Here is a 23,365-nt window from a genome sequence, read left to right on the forward strand (position 1 = left end):
CTGCCTCACCTCATCTTGAGTGATGATTGTATTTGTAGAAACCTCAGTTTTAATTAATATGAGAAAAAATGGCTATGCAAGGCCCTGAATCTAGCAGTCCCAAATAAAACCTTTCAGTTTCATGTAAAACAGACTTTAAGCTAAGCAGTTAGAATGTCTGGCTCCCGCATGGTTGCCAGGCCATTTGGAAACTTTGGGAAGCAGGGCTTTTTGCCATGATTTGGTATGCACTGTAGTGTTCCTAGAAACCCTAGACATTGGATTTTAACGCAGTGCTTTAGTGTCTGTGATATCAGGAAACTCCGCACATGTCTCTGGTTTAGCTTTTAGGAGGCAAAACAGATGTTCCTGTAACAACCAGCTTACACTATACCACTCAAGCATCCTAAGAATTAATTCTGCAGCATTTATAGGTGTGCATGACTATGTGTAATGAGATACCCACTTCAGGTATCATGATGGAAATTAAGCATATGGTACTGCTTCATTGTTTTATGCATCTAGAAGTGGAGTCAATCACCAAGTGTTAAACACCTATGTAGACCTGGAGGCAGTATGTGGGCAAGCCTAGAGAGAAGTCAAGGATGCAGGTGGTCACTGGAAGGCCCTTTGATATCGTGACACAATGGTAGTGTCTATAAATATGTCAGGCCACATTCACAGCTATCTTGGGACTCATATGGCCCAGAGAACCCAGCTTGGATATGACTGGAAGTCAAGGGGTGGTGTGGCCTGGCTTCCTCCATGGCCTCCAGAGCCATGGCATGTGAGTAGATAAAGGTGACCATGAAGGGATTGCAGGTCAGGGATGCTAGGTGCCTTAGGTGGAGAGAATAAAATGGAGTTAGGAAATGCCCCAGAGAGTGGATCCTCCCCTCTGTGGTGGGCTTGGGAGGCAGATAAATTAATGATGAAACCCAGGCTGCAAGCTAGATGACTGGGGCCAGATGTGGTGCTCTGAGGAAGAGGAGAAATACATTGGACAGAGTCTAGAGGAGATAATTCTCTCTTCTGAAGTTCTCATCAAGATTGCAGTGGCCAGTGAGAATGCATGGGGAGATGTCTGGGATGCCACCGAGGCATCTAGGCTTAGAGAGCGGTGGCATGGAATCACCTCATATAGGTTACGATTCTTTATCATGGAGATGAAGAGCCTCAGGGCTCCCATGAACCCATAGGAATTCTATAAAACTCATAGAGTTGGTTGGGTATGTGTACTTTTCTACACTCATAGATACCATCTGATTTTTATTTTGTGCCCTACTCTTAAAAGAAGAAATGGCTAACTGACATATTTCACTTGAACTAAGTCATGCCATCATTCTGAGAACTAAACAATGTGCTGTGTCTCCCACCGAGACGGGACAGAAATCAGAAATGTGCACCTCATGCCACGTGCTGGTCTATGGCACAGCAATGTGGATTCTTGCTGCTGTGAGGGTTCTTCCACAGGATCCTCAGCATCTGCAGGCTCGGGTTGCTGGTCATAGCACTAGCAGACCATGTGTGCAGTTTGGACACAGTAACATGGGATAGCACAGTAACAATGGGATAGCCTCCTCTATGGTATCTTCTTTTCTTGGATCTGTAAAGTATTGGGTTGTCTCAAGAAAATGTGGAATTTTAAAAAATGGACTCAAGGTCGTGTTCCTAAAGTTGGTTTTTCAGCATCAAATTCCACCAACCTTTTTTGATACCTTTCTGCAGAGAAAAATAGTTCCATCTTTTAAAGGTATTTTAAATATCTTATCGTAAATTTAATGTGTGATGTGCCGTGGCTCATATGTGGAGGTCAGAGAACTATTGAAGGAAATCATTTCTCTTTCCATCAGTGGCTTCTGAGGATTTTACTCAGACCCTCAGGCTTGGCAGCCAATGCCTTTGTCCACTGAGCCATCTTACTGGCTACAGTCATCCTAAATGTTAAACAAGTGGACAAGAGGTTTCAATTAACCATCAACAGATGGTTCAGTGATTATGAGCACACATACAACTCAGGTTGGATTCCCAGCACCCACACAGTGGCTCACAACCATCTGTAACTCCAGCTTAAGAGTATCTAATGCCAAAAAAAAAAAAGAGTATCTAATGCCCTCTTCTGGCACCATAGGTACCAGACGTGCATATGTGTACAGATGTCCATGTATATACATAACACCGATACACATAAAAATTGCATTCTAAAAATATAGCCGTTTTGGTCAATAAAGTCTGTTGCTCATCTATAGTTATGGAGATGGTGGTGGCCTTGGTGCCTTGCATTCTAGCAGTTTGGTAGTGGACTCTCACTTCTATACACACCCTACCATGATATCATGAGGGTGTTGCCCAGGGCTGAGATGAATTGGGTGTTACTGCCCTTGTATTGCCTGAATTGCTACCTAAATAACCCTCTTCTCTTTACAAAGTTAGCAGTCTCTGGTATTTGGTGACAGTAACAGAAAATGGACAAAAGCAGCATTTCAAAACCATGAGTTATTGGATAGATGGGATTGTGTGAGCAAAGGCTTGCTCAGGAAGGGAATGCAGGAGCAGGTGGAGGGATGGAGAGACTTGGGAAGCATGGACATTTAAGAGATTTGGCTGAGAAGGGGAGCGAGGCCCAGGAGACCAAGGTGGAAGTGTGCCCTGGGGCTGGCTAGCCTAGAATGGGCAAAAACAAGAGCTATGCATGCTGGTGGTTCCAGAAGTAGCAGCCATGCTTCCTCCTTTTCTAGAATTTAATTCAAGCTAAAGCAGGAGAGGAGGATAGGAAGCTGCAGACACAGGGGCCAGAGCTTGGGATCCACCACAGTCCAAGAAGATAATGGAGGGGGTGTAAATCCGGGGAGAATGTGAGGGCTGCAGGTTTGCACATAAGGATTTGTAGGTTTCCATGTGAATTTGTGGGAAATTCAAGCAGATGTAATAATAAAGGATTTGAAATGTGGGTCTTGAACTCTGGTGCTGAGGCAACTCATTCAGTTGGTGAGTGGAACTAGGAGGCACCAACCAGGCCTCAGCCTCTGAAACCATAGGAGGCAAAAAGATTGGTGTGTGACTCAGGGGAAGAGGGCTTACCTAATGTGATATGAGACCTTGATTCAACACACACACCAAAACGAAACAAAATCACACACAAGTGCTGAGTGTAGTGGTGCACACTTTTAATCTTAGCTCTCCAGAGGCACAAGCAGGTGGATCTCTGAGTTCAAAGCCAGCCTGGTTTACACAGAGTTCCAGTCCCACAAGGAAGGGGTGCAGGGAGAAAAGAAAGCGGGGTATCCTAGTCTGATGTCATTGCTATAATTTAATGCCAAGGCTTTCTTTTATTTTGTTTATTTCTATTTCTTGGGGAGGATGTCCGTGTGTGGGGGTGCACATGTGTGTAGATGACAGAGGTCAGCTTCTTGTGTTTCTCCTCAGGAACCATCCACCTTTCTGAGTCATGGTCTCTAGCTGGCCTGCTGCTTCATGTTTTGAGGTCATTAGGCAGCTCAGCAAACCTCAGTGTTCTCCTTGCCTCCACCTTCTCAGTTCTTAGATTACAAGGACAACCACTCTGCCCACCTCCGTGGGTTCCAGGGATCAAGCTCGGGTCCTCACATTTGCAATGAAGCACTTTACTGACTGAGCCATCTCCCCAGGCCAGATTCTAAGTACCTCATAAAGACATCGCTCATCAGATTTGGTTGATTGATCTACTGATTGTTTAGTTGATTAAGGGAACATATTACAGAAGAAACTGGGGCAAGGGGCCTTTCAAACGGGAGGGGGAGAAACAAGTTAAATAGAGGAAAGTTTTTAGTCCATCAGAACAGAATAAGGAGCTTGGTGTCTTCTGAGATGATGACTGAGTAACCGAGGCAACAGAAGAGCAACTGAGGCAAGAGAGGGATGGGAGCCAGAATCTCTACCTTGGATCTGGTTTGTCTGAGATGAGGTCTATTTTCAGGATCCTGGCAATAGCTATGGTCCCTGCCTGAGCCTTTGCTGTTCTCCACATCTCCGTCTTTACAAGTGTCCTCAAGAGAGCCAGGACACACGGGGTGATGCTTCGTATCTAGCACCCCCCTGCGTGCGTGCACACACACACAGACACACTCACACAGGCACGCACACGCACATGCACACGCAAATGCAAACGCACACACACACAACACTCTGTCATGCACACTCACATACAAACAGGCACACACATATGCACACACAGAGACACGTGAATTCACTCCAGGGTATGATTGCTTTCTTGGTGCCCTTGGTTGCTATGGTGACAGAAGTCCTCTAGTCCAAGAAGATGGACAGGGTTTAAATCATTATTTGTTGAGGTACAGAGCCTATTTTTCAGGCAGTAAGCAATAGCTCTTAATACCAGAGTAAGCTTGGATGGGCACAGTATGGAATATTTATGTCACACGGGCTGGGCTTGTTTTGAGATTGTTTCCATTTCTGTTGCCTTTATGGTGGAGATGTAAAATCAATAGCATTGACTCCCTAGCTAATCTTAATTCACCGTGAAATAGGCTTAAACCCTGCCTCCCGAATCTGGTCATCTTTTGATACCCCGTGGACAAGGATTTCAATTGGATTCAGCCATCCTAATGACCGTGCAAAAATGCCTGCTGCTTTAGGACCATGTCCCCCAGCATGTAAGGCTCACTTCTGTCCCTGGAGGTGACTTTGTCCCAGGCTGACATACTCTGCCTTGCAGGGATTTGCTCTCACAGTGGATTCTAGATCAGGATTGGAGCTACAGGGGCTTGATGTGCCCCTCAGAGCCCATCCCCAGGAACCCTGAGCCACCCTCCCACTGTACAGTGTTTCTTGTAGAGTAGCTCAAGGATGGGGACCTATTCATTCATCAGCTTCAGCCTCCTCTCAGAACCAAGCACAGGGCCTGGCCACAGTGTGCTCAGCAAACCTGACTGTCTATAGATGGGATTCAGTAGAAAGATCTCAAGTAGATGAACTGAGCAGCCTCAGTCCCGCAACGAAGGCCTGATGTAGACATGTACGGTGTTCACCTGTCAAGATCTGAATTTCGTATTAGCCTAGTATTTAGATGTAAAGGACTTGATAAGAAAAGCTTCATAGCCCATGAGGAAGCCTACAGCCCTTAGCCTTGAGCAGCTTTGAGTAAAGGCCCGTCTATCTGTGTTAGCAGCTGCTTCAGTTTAAATCTTATATAGCCCCCTAAGGCCTGTGTGTTAAAGGCCAAATTATCAGTCATGGCAATGTAGGGATATGGTCCAGCCTTTGGTAGGTGGGTCCTAGTAGAGGAAAATTAGGTCACTGGGGGCGTGTTTTTTGAATATGATGCTGGGATCTACACTCATCCTCCGCTCTCTGCATCAAACTTCATCTTCCCACTCTTCTCCCTTTCTCCTCTTTTTTCTCTTTCCTCCTCTCCCCTAGCCTTCCCATTTCCTCTTTCTCTTCTCTGACCATGATGATGATGTAAATGGATCTCCTCTAACTCATATCCCCACCATGATGTCTCTACTGACCTAAAATAACCAAACCAAGCTACCACGGGTCAAAACTTCCAAACCCAGAAGTCAAAATAACACTTCCCACCTCTTAAGCTGTCTGTCTTGGGTATTACATCACGGAGGTGGGAAGCTGACTCCTACATTGACTAGCTGCATTATGAAGTAAGATGAGGCAGAATTAAAGGGAGAAGGTTGCCATTTACTAAAGGCTGATGGGCCAAGATGTAGGACTGACACTGTGTGGACCTTGGCTTGGTTATCTCCCAGAGTTAGCATAGAGGTGGGCACTGTCATTGCAAGAACCTGAGGTTCAAAGACACATCTAATGAGTGGTGTTACTGTCCTCGGTGTAAAGAAAAGCGAATCAAAACCCAGAAAGACATTAGCTGGCAGAAGTCTATTGGATGCACAAAGAAATGCTGGAGACTGGACTTGTGTCTGTGTGGTGTTACTGTTCTGTAGAGTGTTACGTGCCATGTAAGGGTGGTTCTTACAGCCTGGGTGAAGGCAGCCATGATTAAAGAGGCAGCAAGAAAGGGTAGGGCAGAAGCAAAGGCCCCTGGCAGGGGAGAGCAAGAAACAATGGTGTAAAGTTGTCCTAAGGAAAAAACTTGCCACTGGTCCATGTGATGGTCAGGGTATAGGCTTTGGGGCCATGGGGATCTGACCAGGAATCCTGTACTTTCCTGATTGCAAAAGTGTGTTTCCTTTGGGACATGGTCATAGTTTGTTTATAAGTGGTCTTCAACCTCCCTAACACTGTGACCGTTTAATACAGTTCCTCATCTTGTGGTGACCCCCAACCATAAAATTATTTTTGTTGCTACTTATAACTAGTTTTGCTACTGTTATCAATCAGCTGTTATGCACACTTTCTTTAGGCATCTGGGAGTGATGGCTATGCATGTATGTTTATGCTGTGGGTCGTCTTCTCTCCTGGCCCTTTGCTCTCAGGTTTCCCCAGCCAGTGAATGAGCCACTCTTAACATTAGTTTTCCGGTGCCTCCATGTCCCCAGTCAGTACCACGTTCATTTCCTAAGTATTTTCCAGAATCACTGCTCTGATCCCCTTGTAGCTGAGATGAGATTGGTGCAGCTTCTGTCTGAAGTCTAGAACCCCTGCTACCTTGTTCCCTACCTGCAAAGACTGCCCATTTGCTAGGATGAGAGGCCACTCCAGCGTTTCTCGTGACTGGATGATGGTGACCTCTGACCCACCTTTATCATCTGCGTGGGAATTGGCTTCTCTTCACAAACTGGGAAGACTCAGGGAACTTACACACACCTTGTATGTGGTAATGTATTGAATGTACAGGTCCTCACCAACACTGCTCTTGGACCCTGGCATGGAAGCTTGAAGCTTTCATTTCATAGCTGAGCCTCTCCTATTTGTTGACACTCCTGGTTGGTTCCAGAAGTAGCAGATGGTGAACCTTAACGGCCTGAGTCTGGGATCTTCAGGTCATCCTCAGCATCGCTGTCTGTGAAGGGGGATATGGGTCTTCTTAGCCAGTACCTTTACTTAACAACAAAAGACTCAGACCAGACCCACAGTGGGAACAGTGGTGCCTACACAAGGTCAGAGAGGCAGCTGGTGGCATCTAGATTCTCTGTTCCACTAAGTCCTGTTCCCTTCCTCTCACCTGATGGATCAGACTCGGGAGCTCAGCCCCCTGTTCTCACTCCTGGCTATCTTAGGGTACTGCCCACAGTTTCATAACCTAAAAGATCTTGTCTTCATTTAAGCTTATGCAAAGGCAAGATGGAAGGGAAAGATCTAGCCCTTCCTTTTACCTGCATGATCTGTAGAAGTACATAGTACCTTAGTTTGTGTCTTATTGGCCAGCTATCTTCACGTGACCACCTAGCTGTGAGGGAGGTTGGGATTAGGCAGCTGTAAGTTCTGTTAAGAATGAGGAGTCTTGACTCTTTGCTTTACTCTCTGCTCTCTTGCTCTTCCCCTCTTCCCCTCTGTCCCTTCTCTCCCCATTCCTCTCCCCCACTTCCCTCCACGTGCTCATGGCTGGCCTTTACTCCTCTCCTCTTCTACTCTTCTCTCATTAAACCTCTCCATGTGGACTGGGGAGTAAGTCAGTAAGGAGTTTGGATCCCAGAAGCCACACAAAAGTCTTGGTGTGGCATTGTATGCTGCAAACCCTGCACCAGGAAGGTGAACAAACGATGTGTGAGGCCAAATAACAAACCTCCATAGCGAGTGACCCTATCTGAGAAAGTAAAGTGGAGAGTGATTGAGGAAGACAGCTGTCAGTAACCTTGCACATACATGCATGCACACTCTAAACAGGGGTTTACTTAGTGCAAAAGAGGGAGTAGATACTGGGGCTTCCTCATGGTCTTCCAGTGAGTTCCAAGTTCTGCTCACCCCACTCAGCTGGAGCCTGCTCTGATGCTGTCTCACAGCATCTTCCTCTCCTCCTCCTTAAACCTGTCTAGGGATGCCAGTGTGACACATGCATCTTATAGTGACACAGCATTTGGTGACAATCAGGTAGTCTATGCTGTTATTAGTCAGTTGCTGCTTATCTTTTCATCTACATAAGCAAACAGCACTGTTTTGTTAAAATAGCTCTGTCGGGAGATACCCTTACTGTCTGTGAAAACATGGCACTACCCAATTTAGATTTAGTTACTTAGAAGTATGTTTCCCCCAAACATACACAAGTTTTGTTAGAATAATCTTGGAAAACATCTCTAAGAGTAGTAAAAAATTTTGGGAAGCTAATTGTGTCCATGGGAACTTCCATGTTTTGGATTTTCATCTTCTCCACATCCAACAAGTCCTTAGTGGAGGGTATGTCTGACTATTTGGTGAAGGTTAGGATAGTCTTCCTTGGGAAGTCTGGGAGCAGTCCTTAGAAATCTGGGTTAGGGAGAGTAACAACAGTCTGTTATTAGTCAAAAGAATGCTTGTGTAATGACTGGATGTCTAGTGCTATGCTTTCTAACCCAGGGGGCAGGTGGCTGTGCTGGAATGACCAGCTGGGAAGAGAATGGGCACAGGGGATTTCACGGGCTTGCCATGGCTGGGGGTAGTGGGTAATGATGACTTCGTGTCAAAATCTAGTCATGCCAGAGGCTCCTGGATAAGAACAGAAGCTGCAGCACAGAGAGGACAAACTTCTGAGTGCTTGGAGCTGTGCTCCGGGACAAGCCATCTTGAAGGTTTCAGTCTGCAATGTATAAAGGGAAACCCACATAAGTGGTGTTGAAGGCAGGCTAGAGGTAACCCTGTCAGCCATCTCTGGCACCCAGGTGCTTAGCTAATGGAAGCATGGTCCAAGGCTCTGGGCAGTTAGTGCAACCCAAATGAGTGTCAGGACCCTGGAGAGCGCCATGGGGTCCTGCCTCTGGGAAGGCTAGCACTTGACAAAGGCCACAGGGAGCACCTCACATAGCATCTGTCTGGTCTTTCACTACAACTATAGAAGAAATTCCTCTGGGAGCAAACCCTAGAATGAGCTTTTCTGCATGAAAGGCAGCTGAGAGTATTGCTATATTGTGGAATGGTTGCTTCCTTGGCAGAGTCCAGGGATGAGATGGTTTCGAGTTAGTCCCTCTCAAACTTGCTTCTCTTTCTGTAGACACAGACAGAGCACCCACAAGGACATCCAGCCTTGTGCCAGAATTTATTCTCATCTTAGTTCATCACATTTAATTCTGCGGTTGCCAACCCATTGGTCTTAGAGATGGTTTGCTCTCTGGCAGAAGTTCACAGTTTTCCTCGTCATGTTTGGTAACATAAGAGGCATACTGCCTTTAAGAAGATTTGGATAAATAGCAAAGATTAGCTCACATAAGTGAGTCCATTTGTGGAATACAGCATGGATGGGCTTAAATTAGCCCATCTGTCCCCGTCTTCACTGTATCATACTTTCTCCCCCAGTGAGGATGGAATCTGCCTGAGCAGTCCACACAGCATTCTGGATCTGCTGACCCTGGGGACCTAGGCCCTTGTCCCCACATCAATTCACTTTCCAAAAGCTTTTTGAACAACACTCCACTTTATAACTTGCCCCATTGTCCTGAAAACTTAGGGAGGGGAGGCCCTTCTGCAAACTCTGTGGCATTCCAAGTGACCAGACAGTCTTCCTGCTATGAAATAAATAGTGTCTTGGAAGTAGGGGGAAAAGCACCCTAGGATTCCAGTATTGGGATGCAAATGAGTAATTAGAGTCAATTAAGACAGGATACAGTGTAATTACCACAACTATTCGACCTTTCTGTGCAGAAGGAGGTGACCTGATGCAAGGGGGTTCAACAATAGTGAAACTCTTCATTAACCCAGGGGTATGCTCCGAGCAGGGAGGCCTCACTGCCTGAGCCTAAGGAGGCTGACAAATGGGACCCTCCCCCCTCCACACCCACCTCCCTGTGTTTGAGCCCCTGTTGGCAACATCAAGGAACAGGCTGGCTGGATGCTACCTTGTCAAAGGACTTACTGTGCCTATCTCAGTCACCCATCATTCAGCACAGTCACAAGCACTGCGAACAACTCCTCCCTCGTCCAGACATATTCTGGGTCCCCAGATGACTTCAAAGGAACCCTACTCCTTGTCAGGGAGGACCTTCATCAAGAGATCCTTGACTCCCAGTGTGTGTGTGTGTGTGTGTGTGTGTGTGTGTGTGTGTGTGTGTGTGTGATCTGTTACAAGAATATACCTTGTGATGACCTTCCCAACAGATACACCTCCTAAAATCCAATACTCACCAAACCTAAGTTCACAAGGCTCCCATGTTTCACATGGACCTGGTGCAAAACCATATTCTAGATGACTGGCATCCTACCCTAAGTTTGTGTTTCTCTCACCCAACAAATAGTGACTGTACCCATCTCAACCAGAGTCCTCTGTGCTCTGGGACCAGTGAGTGCAGTATTAGAAGTGTGAAACGTCGAAGTCCATCCCTCCATTTTAGATATCATGAATGAGCCTTTAAGGCAAGGCAACCATAGTATTTGGTGCTAGGGAGAGGGCTTGGATAGCTCAAGTGATGGGTGACAGGCTTTGAGTCAGGACGTGGCATTCCTTACAACCACATCAGGGCTGGCAGTTTTGTTTGTGTGGGGTAAAAGGGCATTGCTGAGGTGAGCAGGAGATATTTCAAGTCAGCCACTGTGAGCTTCTGCTTCTAGAGCTGTGAGATGGGACAAGGACATCCTGGTGGAGGGCAGAACATGTGACCTGGAGGAAGCTCAGCCAGCTGTGTGGAGACTCAGACACATAGAGAGTGAACACCGTGGGTGGCCTTGAGCTGGCCATGGACTCTGTGGACAAAAGAAGGCTGGGAAAAGGCAAGGGGACTTGGAGGAGCCTGGCATGCTCCCTAGCTGTGAGGAACTGGCGGTGGGGATGGGTGGAGACCTGCCAAGTCACACAGCAAGAAGCGGGATTGGATGCTAGCACTTGCCACCAAGGCTCAACCATTTCACTCCACCCCACCTTGAGCATGGGCAGCTGGCTACGACTCACAGGACAGAGATGAGCCAGATCTTTGTTTCTGAACCTGGGCAGCAGTGTGGATAGCACAGGGTTGTCACAGTGACCCAGAAGGAAGGGAGCGAGGGACCCTTGCTGTGAGTGCAGAACACAGTGAGCCAAACAGTGGGAATTGAGTGTGATGGCATGTGGGGACAGCTGAGGAACGAGGCCAACCTCCCCATCACCCCAGTGACCACTTGGAAGCTTCCTGATGTTGTGTAGGCATATTCTGTGTCCATCCCACTTCCTTGGCCTCTGCCGTTCCCACTTACCCAGGGATGCCTGGCTCCAAATCATTTTTACGGATCCGTCTCAGCGACCTGGGAGGCACTTGGCTCAGCAGCCTTCTTTACCTGTTTGACCCTGCCGTGCAGTATCAGGACTCCAGGGGACCCAAACACACATGCACACTGTTTTCCTTAAGGACCAGACCTGGATCTTACACATCCATTAACCTGCAGGAAACAGGAAATGCACATGTGATATGTGGAGTAGGTCAGGGGTGACAGAATAATACATGGAGGGCTTTGAGGCTGCTGGCAGGCTCAGCTGCAAGGAATGCTGGGATTGATTAGTAGAGTCTGACAAGTGCACAAGAGAAGTGAGTGCTGGCACATGTCATTTGTGGGCAATCTCTTGACAGTCATATCTATACGGTAACAGTCACCAGCTGCTGGGGCTGGGAGTGAGGGGAAGAATCAAAGATAACACAAATACCCAGTCTAGCCAAAAATAGAAACACATGAGAAGGGATTTGGGGAGATGTTACATTTTCGACTTTGATGTCACTCACCCTCCTGCACCCTTTATATCCTTTTTGATGCTCCCACACTTTAGCTTAGGAGCGAATCTTGGGTAACACATGCCAGTCAGGGGTTTCATTCTAGTAGTAAACATGCCCACACTATGGTCTGTGGGCAAATCATTTGCATATTACCTATCTTTTATGGTTTTGTTAAAAGTATAAAAATGAAAGTAGGGACAATGGTTAGGGGGCTTGGCTGTTCGAACGTAATGCAGAAGCATACTCTGGGAGCTCATTCTGTGGCCTCAGAGTCATCACTGAGAACCAGCAGCCATTTAATGGCGCACGCACACCACCACCAGGATGAGTCTCTGTCTGCCATCCACACTGCCTGGGCCCAGAGGATATACTTGGTCAGGTCTTAAATGATTCTCTAAAGGGTACCCCAGTGACCCTATCTACTCAGTAAAGACAACATAGGGAAACTGGCAAATTCAGCCTCATTAACGTGGTCCTGCAGGCTGAGGATGAATTCCTGTGAATGTGAGTTGTCCTTGTGCTTAGCATTCTCATCTTTCCGCTGTGAGAGCAAGGGCTCATGGCCGCTAAGCTGGAGAAAGAAATCTGGGACATGGCAGCTCCTGCCTACTGCACTGATTGGCATGGTTGTTTAGTTGTTACCCTAGCTGAGGGCACCGAGGTTGTTACCCTCCTCCTGACTTGTAGATTTGAGCTGACTTAACAGTATTCGAAAGAGTCAAGTGTGTATAGACAGGGGCCAGTGAGATGGCTCTGAGGGTAAGGGTGTTTGCTGCCAACCTTGCAATCTGAGTTCAATCCCAGGGACCCATGTGAGAAAACTAACTCCTGTAGAACGTCCTTTGACTTACACCCCTCCATATCCCTACATACACCCATACTCATAACTACACACACACACACACACACACACACACACACACACACACACACCAAATAAATGAATAAATCAATATTTTAAAATATTTAAAAATTTCTTATTTTAAAATTATATATAGATGTGGGGGGTTCGGTATGTGTGCACATCCACATGCGTGTGGGTACATGCACATGAGTACAGGTGCCCTCAGAGGACACAGGTGTCAGATCCATAGGAACTAGAGTCATATATGGTTGTAAGCCACCTGATATGAGAACTGGGAACCAGTCAGTAAGCAGCATCCCTCCTGTGACTTCTGCATCAGCTCCTGCCTCCAGGTTCCTGCCCTGCTTGAGTGCTTGTCCTGACTTCCTGACTTCCTTTGGTGATGAACAGCAATGTGGACATATAAACTGAATAAACCCTTTCCTCCCCAGCTTGCTTTTTGGTTATGGTGTTTCATGGCAGTACTATAAACCCTGACTAACATAAATTGGTACCAGGAACGGGGTATTTCTGACAAGTTTGGGGGAGGATTGTAGAAGGATTTTGGAACTTTGGGCTAGAAAGGCTATTGAGTGTTGAGACCACAGTGGGATGTTCTGGAGGAGCTTGAAAATTAAAAATGTTGTGAGCAGTGCAGAAGATGGACGCTCTGCTTGGGTCATCTGGAAGAGCAGCAAATGAAAGTACTCTTAACTCCTGAGCCATCACTCCAGCCCTAAGAAGCGTTCCTTACAGAATATGTGTGCAATGCTGAATATCTGTCATAGACAAGGCCTATGAAGCTATGTGGAAGAGGAGAGTTTTACAGCAGTCAGCCTGTTGGCCAATGGCCAGCTACAGCCATGACTGACCTTTTTTCTTATTGTTAATATTGACTGCCTACTCTGTGTGTCTGAATTGCATGCCCTTTTCCTTGAATTACACTTCGTGGCATTGTATATGACAGTATGAGAATGCATTGGTCATACGACGTGCCAGGGAGCCCATGGCTCACTTGTCAGCTTAAATGCAGGCATTGGTAGACTGGGGGCTAAGTGAGCTATCATTGAAGAACACAGATAGCACCCACAGAAGGTGATCCAACCTTCCAGGTGTGTCTGGATGATGCATTGTCACCATCTCTGCTGATCCTTGTGTCCTCTTGTTCGAGGACTGTGTTTAAACATGCGTTTTATGCTAATAAATGACTTCTCTCAAGTGAGAGAAATAATAATGTATTTTCACAAATGTTGTGATGATCTCATGAGTGGAATATTGGGATGTTCAAATAGGAGACCTTGGAAGTAAGTCGACCTGGCTGTGAATCCATACTTGGCCATGATTCGTTGGCTGTTTAGAAGCTCCCTTCTAAACAGGAGTGGGAGGTCCCCAAAAGGGACAGTGCAAGTGATTAGAGAATAGAAAATGACAAAGGAGAAAAGGCTAAATGTGGCAGGACTCTGAGTCCTGCAGGGTCCTCCAGTGGAGGAGGGCTGGCACCTATGTGGGGACCCAGGGCTGGGGTCCAGAGGTTGGATGGTTGGCCAGCTCTGTGTGAGCAGTGTTCAGGAGAGGGCTCCAGGAAGGTTATGTGTCCTTGAGTGCACAGTCTCTCTACTGGCTCAGCCTCTCTCAGCTTCTCTGGGTTGAACCATTGACCTCCTTGCAGACCAGACCCAGAGAGCTCCAAACCAGTGTGGGGTCATTCCTGCCCTCTTAGCTTCCTCTTCTACTCTCGGCTCCACCTCCCATCTCCTTTCCTACCCCCATGTCCCAGTCTATCTTAGGTTATAAAAAGAAAAGATTTTTACGAAGAACAGTTCTTTTCAAAATTGCAAGTCTTAAACCATTAGTGAATTGTGAAATGGATTTAAAAGAGTCCCAGCCAGGTTTAAACAGAGATGAAATAGAGGGCCAGCAGGATGGCTCAGCTAGGAAAGGTGCTTGCTGCCAAGCCTGACAACCTGAGTTCGATCCCTGGGGGCCACATGGTGAAAGGACTCCTGAATGTTTTCCCCGACCTACATACACATGCCATGTCATGCACACACACACACACACACACACACACACACACACACACACACACACACACCATACAGTAAATAAATACATTTTAAAATGAGTGGAGTCAGATAGACAACATTATCAAGTGACCCACCTGGAACTGTTTTGAGAAACTTCTTTCCCAGAGCTCCAAGTACAGGGTTGTAATTTCAATGTCTTTCTGTGAGTTTGAAACCCACTGCTGTCAAGCTCCTCATATGCCCTCTGTACACGCTCCCCTGAGGAGTGGGCAGAGGGAGACAAACAGGTTCTCCCTCCCCTCACAAGGTTTAAACGTAGGACACATTGTTGCTGACCATATACAACCTTGGAAGATCCATCTCCTGCACAGGTTCCTCTTGATTGACGGGGCTGTCACACCCAACATGGCAAAGACGACCAGGGAGGCACGGTCATCCTACTCTTTGCCTCTCTGACGTTAGTTTAGGTACTTGCTGTCAGTACAGTCCCACAGGAGCCACATCTGTGAATTCGGAGAAACCCAGATAGAAATAATGAATGGATGTTTGCATGGGAACTGGATTGTAGGCTTCCTTCCTTGTAATTGTTCCCTAGATAATGCAGGGTGCCGACGGCATGGCGCTCGCATTGTATCGGATGTTGTCAGCTGTCAAGTGATGACACGGAGAACTATGGAGCGCTCTGCAAACACTGCACGTGATGTGAGAGGCATGCGCATCCATGGCTCCTGGCAGCTATGGAAACAAGACCCTGAGGATGCTCAGGGCCAGTTGTCTTTCTGAGACTGGGCTGTGCAGATGGATACAGAGAGCATGGTCCATGCTTCTATTGACTTCAGGGCAGCCTCCATAAAGGATGGCGTGCATCGTGCAGAGGGAGCTGTGCCGAGTGAGATAAGACCACTACTACCACCCCTGCCTACCTCTTGTCTCTCTTCTCCAACGCAGGTCGTGTATGTCACTGCAACCTTCCCCTACATCATGCTGCTGATCCTCCTGATCCGAGGGGTCACGTTGCCGGGTGCCTCGGAAGGCATCAAGTTCTACCTGTACCCTGACCTCTCCCGGCTCTCTGATCCACAGGTAAGGGCTGCAGCTCAAAAGCACAATGTCACCCACCAGCCACTGAGGCTGGTCCACTCACCCACCAGGTAAGTAGGTGGAAGCCGGTGGCCTCCTCAGGATGAAAATTATTAATGCATCCATTAAACACATAGGCAAGCAAGTGTATTAAAACATTTAACTATGTGACCTGGAAACATGGAAGCGTCTTGGTGTGTGCCTTCAACATATGATCCCACCTGCAATGTCTGGAATCAAACTTATCAGGTTTGGGATTTTTCTGAGTTTTGGAATATTCCATATATTTGATGAGTGTCTTGGAGGTGGTACCCAGTTGTAAGCATGGATTTATTTGTTTCATGCATATCTTCTATATGCATTTTTAGTTGTGCTGTCTGGGAAACAAAGTCTCTTGCCACGAGCTTTTCTACTTGTATTATGTTGACATTCTGGAAATTTCGGATTCTGGGTTTTGGGATCAGGGATGTTTTGGATTTTTTTTTGGTGGGATCATGTGATCATCCAGTATCATGATTTCAAGGCAACACTCATCATAGATATTGTATTTTTATTTATTTGCTTTTAATTTTAATTAATCAACTAATTTTGATCGTGTGTACATGTGTGTATGCTGCGTATGTGTGGGCGTGGGAGGAGGGCACAGGCGTCAGATCACCTGGAGCTGGAGTTAACAGGTGATTGTATGCATCCTGATGCCGGTGCTGCGAACTGGATTCCAGTCCTCTGAAAGAGCAATATGTGCTTTTCACCACTGAGCTATCCAGGCCTCACTATAGATATTCACCATCATATCTAGGCTTTCCTTCATGAGAAGTCTGTGGCTTGTTGCCACACTCACAGTCACAAGTAAAGGACATGTTAAACTTCATTTAGGAATTGATTAAATCTTTTCGCTATTTTCCCCTGCCTGGTGTTGCAGACCTGTCAGGGGTGTCTTGGGGAGAAAGGGGATATTTTCTATGACTGGCTTTCTTGGTAGAATAGTTCACACCCGAACCTGCCCTTGACCCCACCTCCACATAAAGAATTGGAGAAATCGGCTCACCTTTAGTCACGCCTGGATTATTCTAGTCATGAGTGGCAAGTGTTTATGCCTGAGCCCCTCTCACTGCTCATGGCGAAGAGCCCGGGAGTGTATTAAACAGAGCCCCCTCATCAGCCGAGCCCTCAACCTGCACCACCTGCCTGAAGCCTTCAGAGTTTCAGACACTAGCCTAGAGCTCACTGGAGTATTCCTCGGGTGTGCCCATGCTCACAGGAATGCCAGCATAGGAAGCTACTTGCTCAGAGTCAGTTTGTCCACTAGGAAATGCCCGTTTTATATAGAAACAAACACACATGAATCACATGGAATTGGTGTTTCGCTTCCAGTCAGAATTTGGTGCTTCCGAGTGATTTTAAGCCTGTAGCTTCTGGCTCCCTCTGTCTGGGCAGTGTGGATGGAAAGATTTGCAGAGCACAGGTTATTTACCACAACTCAGAGGTGTCTGTGACAATAAGTGATGAGGCCAGTGGACTGGGACACGTGCTCATCTTTGCCAGTTTGCTATGTCTCTGAATGCTACAGGCAACTGAGTCACACTCCAAATCACAGGAATCCTCAGGAAGAAAGCAATTGGCTCCTGTGTGCTGTTGGCCTGGCCAATGACAGCTGTGACAGCAGCGGCTCTGCTAACCCAGCAGTTTGGGGTTCATACTTCCCATTGCTGCTCTGTCTTCCCTTGTGGGGTCTACAGGTCCTATATCCATACAGAGCAAGCTCCTGCCTGTCTCCCCTGGTCACTGCCTTCTTCCTCCCTGGCCTTAAGGTCAGCAAAGAGACCACAATCATCCCCCATGACATCTAGACCTTGACAGTCATCAGGGTGCCTGGAGCTGTTGAAGGTGCAGGCCTCAGGGCTCACTTTCAGTGGGTCTGGGGTGGCTGAAGGACACTGAAGTAGGAGCTTACTTAAGTAAGGAGCTTCAGGGATGAATCTGACTCCTGGAAAAGGTTGGAGGCATCCAAGTGCCACTTCCTCAGAGCCCTACACTCACACACAGACACATGCAGATACACATGCAGAGCCAGACATACAGACACACACACACACACACACACACACACACACACACACACACACTTAGAGAGAGAGAGAGAGAGACAGAGACAGAGACAGAGACATACAGACACAGAGAGGGAGAAAAACACAGATGAACATGCATGCACACAGGTAAAAATGCTCACGAGCACACCTGTGATCACACAGACACACAAGCGCACACGCACACACATGCACACAGAGGAAACAAATACACTTGTTGTCTTAGTCAGGGTTTCTATTCCTACAGAAATGGTGCAGAGGTGGTCTATTCCACCACGACCAAGAAGCAAGTTGGGGAGAAACAGGTTTATTCCGCTTACACTTCCACATTGCTGTTCATCATCAAAGGAAGTCAGGACAGGAATTCACACAGGGCAGGGGCAGGAACTTGGAGGCAGGAGCTGATGCAGAGGCCATGGAGGGGGTCTGCTTACTGCTTTGCTTCCTCTGACTTGCTCCACTTGTTTTCTTATAGAACCAGAACCACAAGCCCAAGGATGGCACCACTCACAATGGGCTGGGCCCTCTCCCCCTTTGATCACTAATTGAGAAAATACCTTACAGCTGGATCTCATGGAGGCATTCCCTCAAGGGAGTCTCCTTTCTCTGTGATAACTCCAGCTTGTGTCAATTTGACACACAAAACCAGCCAGCCCATGGATGCACACATGCACATATAGCTACACACAAAAACATGTACATGTGCACATGCATCTATACAGAGATGGACATGTACATACATAAGCACACAGTTGAATACACACGTACACACAGTCTGAAAACACAGATTGAACCTGTGGCCTAGCAATCTACTCAGCTCTTTTTCTGACCGTCTCAGGTTTGCCTTCCCAGGTCTCCTTCTGAGTCTCAGTTTCTCTATCAGTGGCCTGAAAAGGTTGGCACCAGCTGGTAGGTTTTCCAGGTAGATTTTGTGAGAGTATAGTCTGGCAAAGTATGGCCTCTGCTTCAGTGCCAGCCCTCTGCTTGTTTTCACATTGTTTCTGGAGAAGGCTCGCAGCTCTGCTTCAGTGTGGCAAAGAAAGAGTTGAACAGCAACACCTTGTGTGGACATCTGGATTGGGGATTCCACAACCACCCACATACTCTGGGAGTCACTGAAGACCCCCCAGGCTCAGAGGCGGTTATACACAGAGATACAATGTGTCCCTGTCATAAGAAATTGCTACATCATTGGACACATAGAGAACATCCTAAAGGCCGAGTCTCAGACTCCAGCCACACCTGCACTTGGCCCGCCTCAGAAGCGCAGCTTGCATAGCTCACACACTTACCTTTCAGTCCTCGCTGACCTCTGCCGCAGAGTACCCAGTGCTTTACTGATCACCAGATCCTATTGTGCCTTTTCTGTTCCCCACTCTGTGCCCCTGGTGTTATGCAGGCTACTGCTGTCCCCTCACAAAAACAGGATTGGCCCCTCAGTGGTTTAAAGAAATGATACCTGACCCCTCCAGGCTGCTCTCTGGCCAGTGCAAAAAACAGCTGTTTGAAATGTGAATCTGATTGGCAGCTCTTTGCTTAAACCCTTTCTGGGGTGCTCATGGTTACTCGAGTAATTCCGATTGCTGCCCCACTCCCCAAGACTTCTGGGACCTGCATCTATACTGTGTTTTTCCCATCCCTGCTTTGCTTTCTAGCTCTGTTTGTTCCAGATAAGAGCCTCCTTTCTGGGCCTCAAACATATGTGTCCTTTCTGTCCCAGGACCTTTACACATGCTGTTTCTTTACAGACAATTTTCCTTCTGTCCCTAACTCCTTACCCTAACATTCACTCAACCTCTAGGACTCAACTGAAGCAGGATTCACCAGGCTGTCTGGTTTGGAGGGGTCTCAGCCTGGCCACTCACCTTGTCTCTTCATTCTCAGTGCCAAAGCCTGTAGGCAACTGCATCTGACCCTCACTGACCCTCACCTGCCTTCTCAGGCCTTCTTCCACCTGACGCTCCTTAGCAGGTGCTTCTGCTCCCCCTGTGCATGTTAGTGCATAGGCTGGGGCTGGGAGTCGCACTACTCCGCCCTTTATTTAGAATGTTGGGACCATTTCAGTTTCCTCATCAGTAAAATGGAACTAGTTCCTTTTATTTGTGGGCATGAAAAGATGGCTGTGGAAATTGTTTTAAAACGTGTAATGGTGTGCATGCAGCTATTGTAGTTGCCAGAAGAATCCCAGAATTTAAGACCTCATCATGTCCTCCCTAACCCCTATATCTCTTGTCAGTCCTCAAGCTCCTTTTCCACCATTGATGATATCGTAAAGGCTTCTGGGTAGGACTTGCAGTCCTTCACTGTAGTGTAGACTTAGTGAGGCCGGGGTTGTACCTGCTTACCCACTGTTGGATTGCCAGCCCCGGGCACAGTCTATAGTGAGGTAAAATGATCCGTGAGTATATCTTGGAAGGAAGATTGTTGATCCCAGTAGTGCTCACTGCCTGTGTCATGGCAGCCCAAGTTCCCAGTACATCTGAGCATGCTCTTCAAGAAGCAGTGACTTTGGAATACTCAGTCTACTGTCGCTGTGCAGCTGCATGGCTCCCATCCTGTGTCTTTCTCTCTCTCTCTCTCTCTCTCTCTCTCTCTCTCTCTCTCTCTCTCTCTCTCTCTCTGGCATCATGACTCTCACCTGCCCTCTAGGGTCTTCCATACAGAGCTGCCCCAAAGCACAGATGCACACATGTGCCAAACCCCTTGTATTCCCTACTTCTGCTGCCCAGCCCCAGGCCTGGCACATAGTAGGACCCTGAGCCATGTTGTCTTGTGTCTGGCTCTTAGTAGGACAACTCAGAGCCCCACACCCCAAGGGGAAGGTGGCTTGGAAGTAGGAACTGAGGTTTTTATCGAGGATCCAACAAAACACGTTTCTTGTGTGATACAGCACAGCTTGCCCTGTGCTTTGCATTCCATGGTCAGAACTTTCTAAACTTCTGTTTGTCTTCACTGTTAGCCCTGGAGTGTGAAGGGCTCCAACTCCTTTTTCACCCCGTTAGATTTTCACTTTCTGTCTTTTCAGTCTTTGGGGAGCCAAGGGGATCTTGCAAGAAACCACAATGTCCCTGCCCCAGATTCCTTTCGCTCTCCCTTGTCATTGTGTTTCGAGTGTGTGTTTTCAGGGCGAGAACAGAAAGGCTTGTCACAGATCCAACTCTCGGGTCTGCTTTCCCAGGCAGCCCTGGTACACCACTTCCCTGTGCTGCCCCCTCTACAGAGGGAGCAGAACCTGAGGATGAGGTGTCCAAATGCTGGACCTCAGGACAGGACCTTCCCTGCCTCCCCACCCCAGAGGAGAACAAGTCAGACCACCTAAGAAGACCAGACCCTGGTTCAAAGCCTTCTGAGCCACTAAGAAGGTGACATGAAGTTACTGCCACCTGGTGGCAACGTACTCTGGTTCCAGGCCAAGACCTAGAATAAAACATGGCCTCTGGGCTGAACCTGAAATATCCGTGCCTCCACTGACTTAGAGATAGCAGATACATTTTAATAATAATGATGATGACGACGACGACGACGATGATGATGACGATGATGGTGATGATGATGGTGATGATGATGACGATGATGATGATGATGATGATGATGGTGGTGATGATGGTGATGGTGGTGATGATGATGGTGATGATGATGACGATGATGGTGATGATGATGATGATGATAAAATGCCACTGATATGATCTCATGCTTACTTCCTGAAACTGAAGTCCCTTACACTTTTCTTTGAATACATTGGTTCTGCATTAAGTGGTTTCTCTAGCACTGTGAGTTTATTGTTTACTTTTCAGCCTAGCTATCTCATCACACATGGCTCTTGTCTTCAGGGAGGCTCCTGTCTCTTTCAAGAGCTGTGGTTAGGTCAATAGTAAGAATGGAGGGACAGTACTGGGGATTGGAACTGGCGTATATCTTACCTAACCTCCTGTCCAAAGGCAGGAAGTCTTCCCCTTTTCTTAGCTCATGGAGACAGCATTGTCGGGTTCCTCCTTGAGGTTCTGCATATCACAAAGATGCTGTCAAAGAGTTGAGGCCCCAGGTTATGTCTTATCTGTTTTATTAGTGTTGGGAGTAAGAGAGCTGCTGGCATAGCTATCAACATAGTGATCCTGGAATGTGGACGATCACATAGCACACACTTAGCTGCCATCTAAAACGTAACTACTGATGGTTATCATCTACTGATATCTGATATTCTACCAGTCACCATAACTGTCTTGTCTCTCCAGTTTACTTAACCACCAAATCACTACCAAAAACCATTGTGCTCTGTCTATGGGGTAAGCAAAGTTCTTTTAGGAGATATAAGCTTAAAACCCAACTATCCCTGAGCCCAGAGGCTTGTGATTCAGCTGAGCAAAAGGCAGGCACAATGCTGAAGCCGTTGTGTCTGACCGCCTGCTTCCCAGTCCCAGCTCTTCTTCTTGACTCTGAAGTCACCACATGGCTTCTTTCCTAGGATCTTAGATACTTTGTCACCATTTAGGCACCACTTCTGACTGCCCCCATCCTGTGTCCAGCTCTCTCATCTCCAATTTGAAGCAACTGCCCATCACTTACTTCCCAGTGTTCAAACTTTGTCTATCTTCCCCCTCCCTCCATTCCTCCCTCCAAACCTCCCTCTCCCATTCTCTTTTGACTTTGCTGCCTCTGGTTTGTTGGTGTCCCACTTTGAGGGTAGCCGTTGGGCAGATTCAAGTTCAGTCTAAACAGTGTGGGCAAGCATTTCAACGGGGCTCTTGCTTCTTATTGCTTACCACCCTTCCCTCACTGTGTCCGCTGCCTTCCTGCAGCACTCTGAAGGAGCTCACTGGAGATTCTGGATCGCCGGCTCCCTGCCTCAGTGCTTTGGATGTGTCCTTTAGTTCTCTGAACACATCTAGGGTCACTGATGTCTACTAAATGCAAAACCTCTGGCCTAGAGTAAAGCCTGTGTTTTCTTATTTGATTTGTTGCTTGTAGTTTTTGACTACTGTTATGTTACAGAATTGGCGTAGACACTAGATTCTGTTGTCCTCCTCTGAAGAGTGCTGGCTTTTGTCTTCATGTGCATCCTATTCCAGCCTTTGACAGCTGGACCTTGTGTGGGCTAAACACACTGTGAGGGTTCACCCTCACATCTTCACAGTCCAGCTCTGTGGAAGCCACATGCTGACTCCAAAAAATTGGCCTCACAGGACTAGGTAGGAGGTAATGGGCTTCTGAGTTATGGTTCCTCTATGGGTTCCTTCAAGCCTTGGCTTTCAGCTTGGAGAAGGTGACTATAGATATTTCCTTGATCTAGAGCAGTGCTGCTTAGTTGCAAATTCTGACTCCCAGGAGACATTTGGCGGTATTTGCCAATATATTCAATCATCATAGGTCATATCATCAATCATCATATCTCACATGGCCCACAATCCCAGGTCACAATGGGCCTGGCCCCAGCTGCCAGGGACCCATCATTCAAGGTTCTTTCTCTATGTCATCCCATAGCTGGCCCTCTCACATATTCATTCTGCTCCCACATCAGGTCTCTTCTCAACCCATGACTTGAATAAAAACCCGGTGATGTTTTTTTAATTCATGGAG

General features: G+C 47.3%; 1 protein-coding gene across 1 annotated transcript in view; it reads left to right on the forward strand.

Annotated features, from left to right (window-relative positions):
• Nucleotides 1–23,365, forward strand: part of Slc6a11 (solute carrier family 6 member 11) — a 115,339-nt gene that overhangs the window by 44,682 nt on the left and 47,292 nt on the right. Inside the window, exon 6 of the mRNA NM_024372.2 lies at nt 15,573–15,707. Within this exon, the coding sequence (NP_077348.1) occupies nt 15,573–15,707 (135 nt within the window). The remainder of the gene's footprint in view (nt 1–15,572; nt 15,708–23,365) is intronic.

The sequence above is a fragment of the Rattus norvegicus genome, chromosome 4 (genome assembly GCF_036323735.1).
Source record: "Rattus norvegicus strain BN/NHsdMcwi chromosome 4, GRCr8, whole genome shotgun sequence".
In the NCBI taxonomy this organism is placed as follows: domain Eukaryota; kingdom Metazoa; phylum Chordata; class Mammalia; order Rodentia; family Muridae; genus Rattus; species Rattus norvegicus.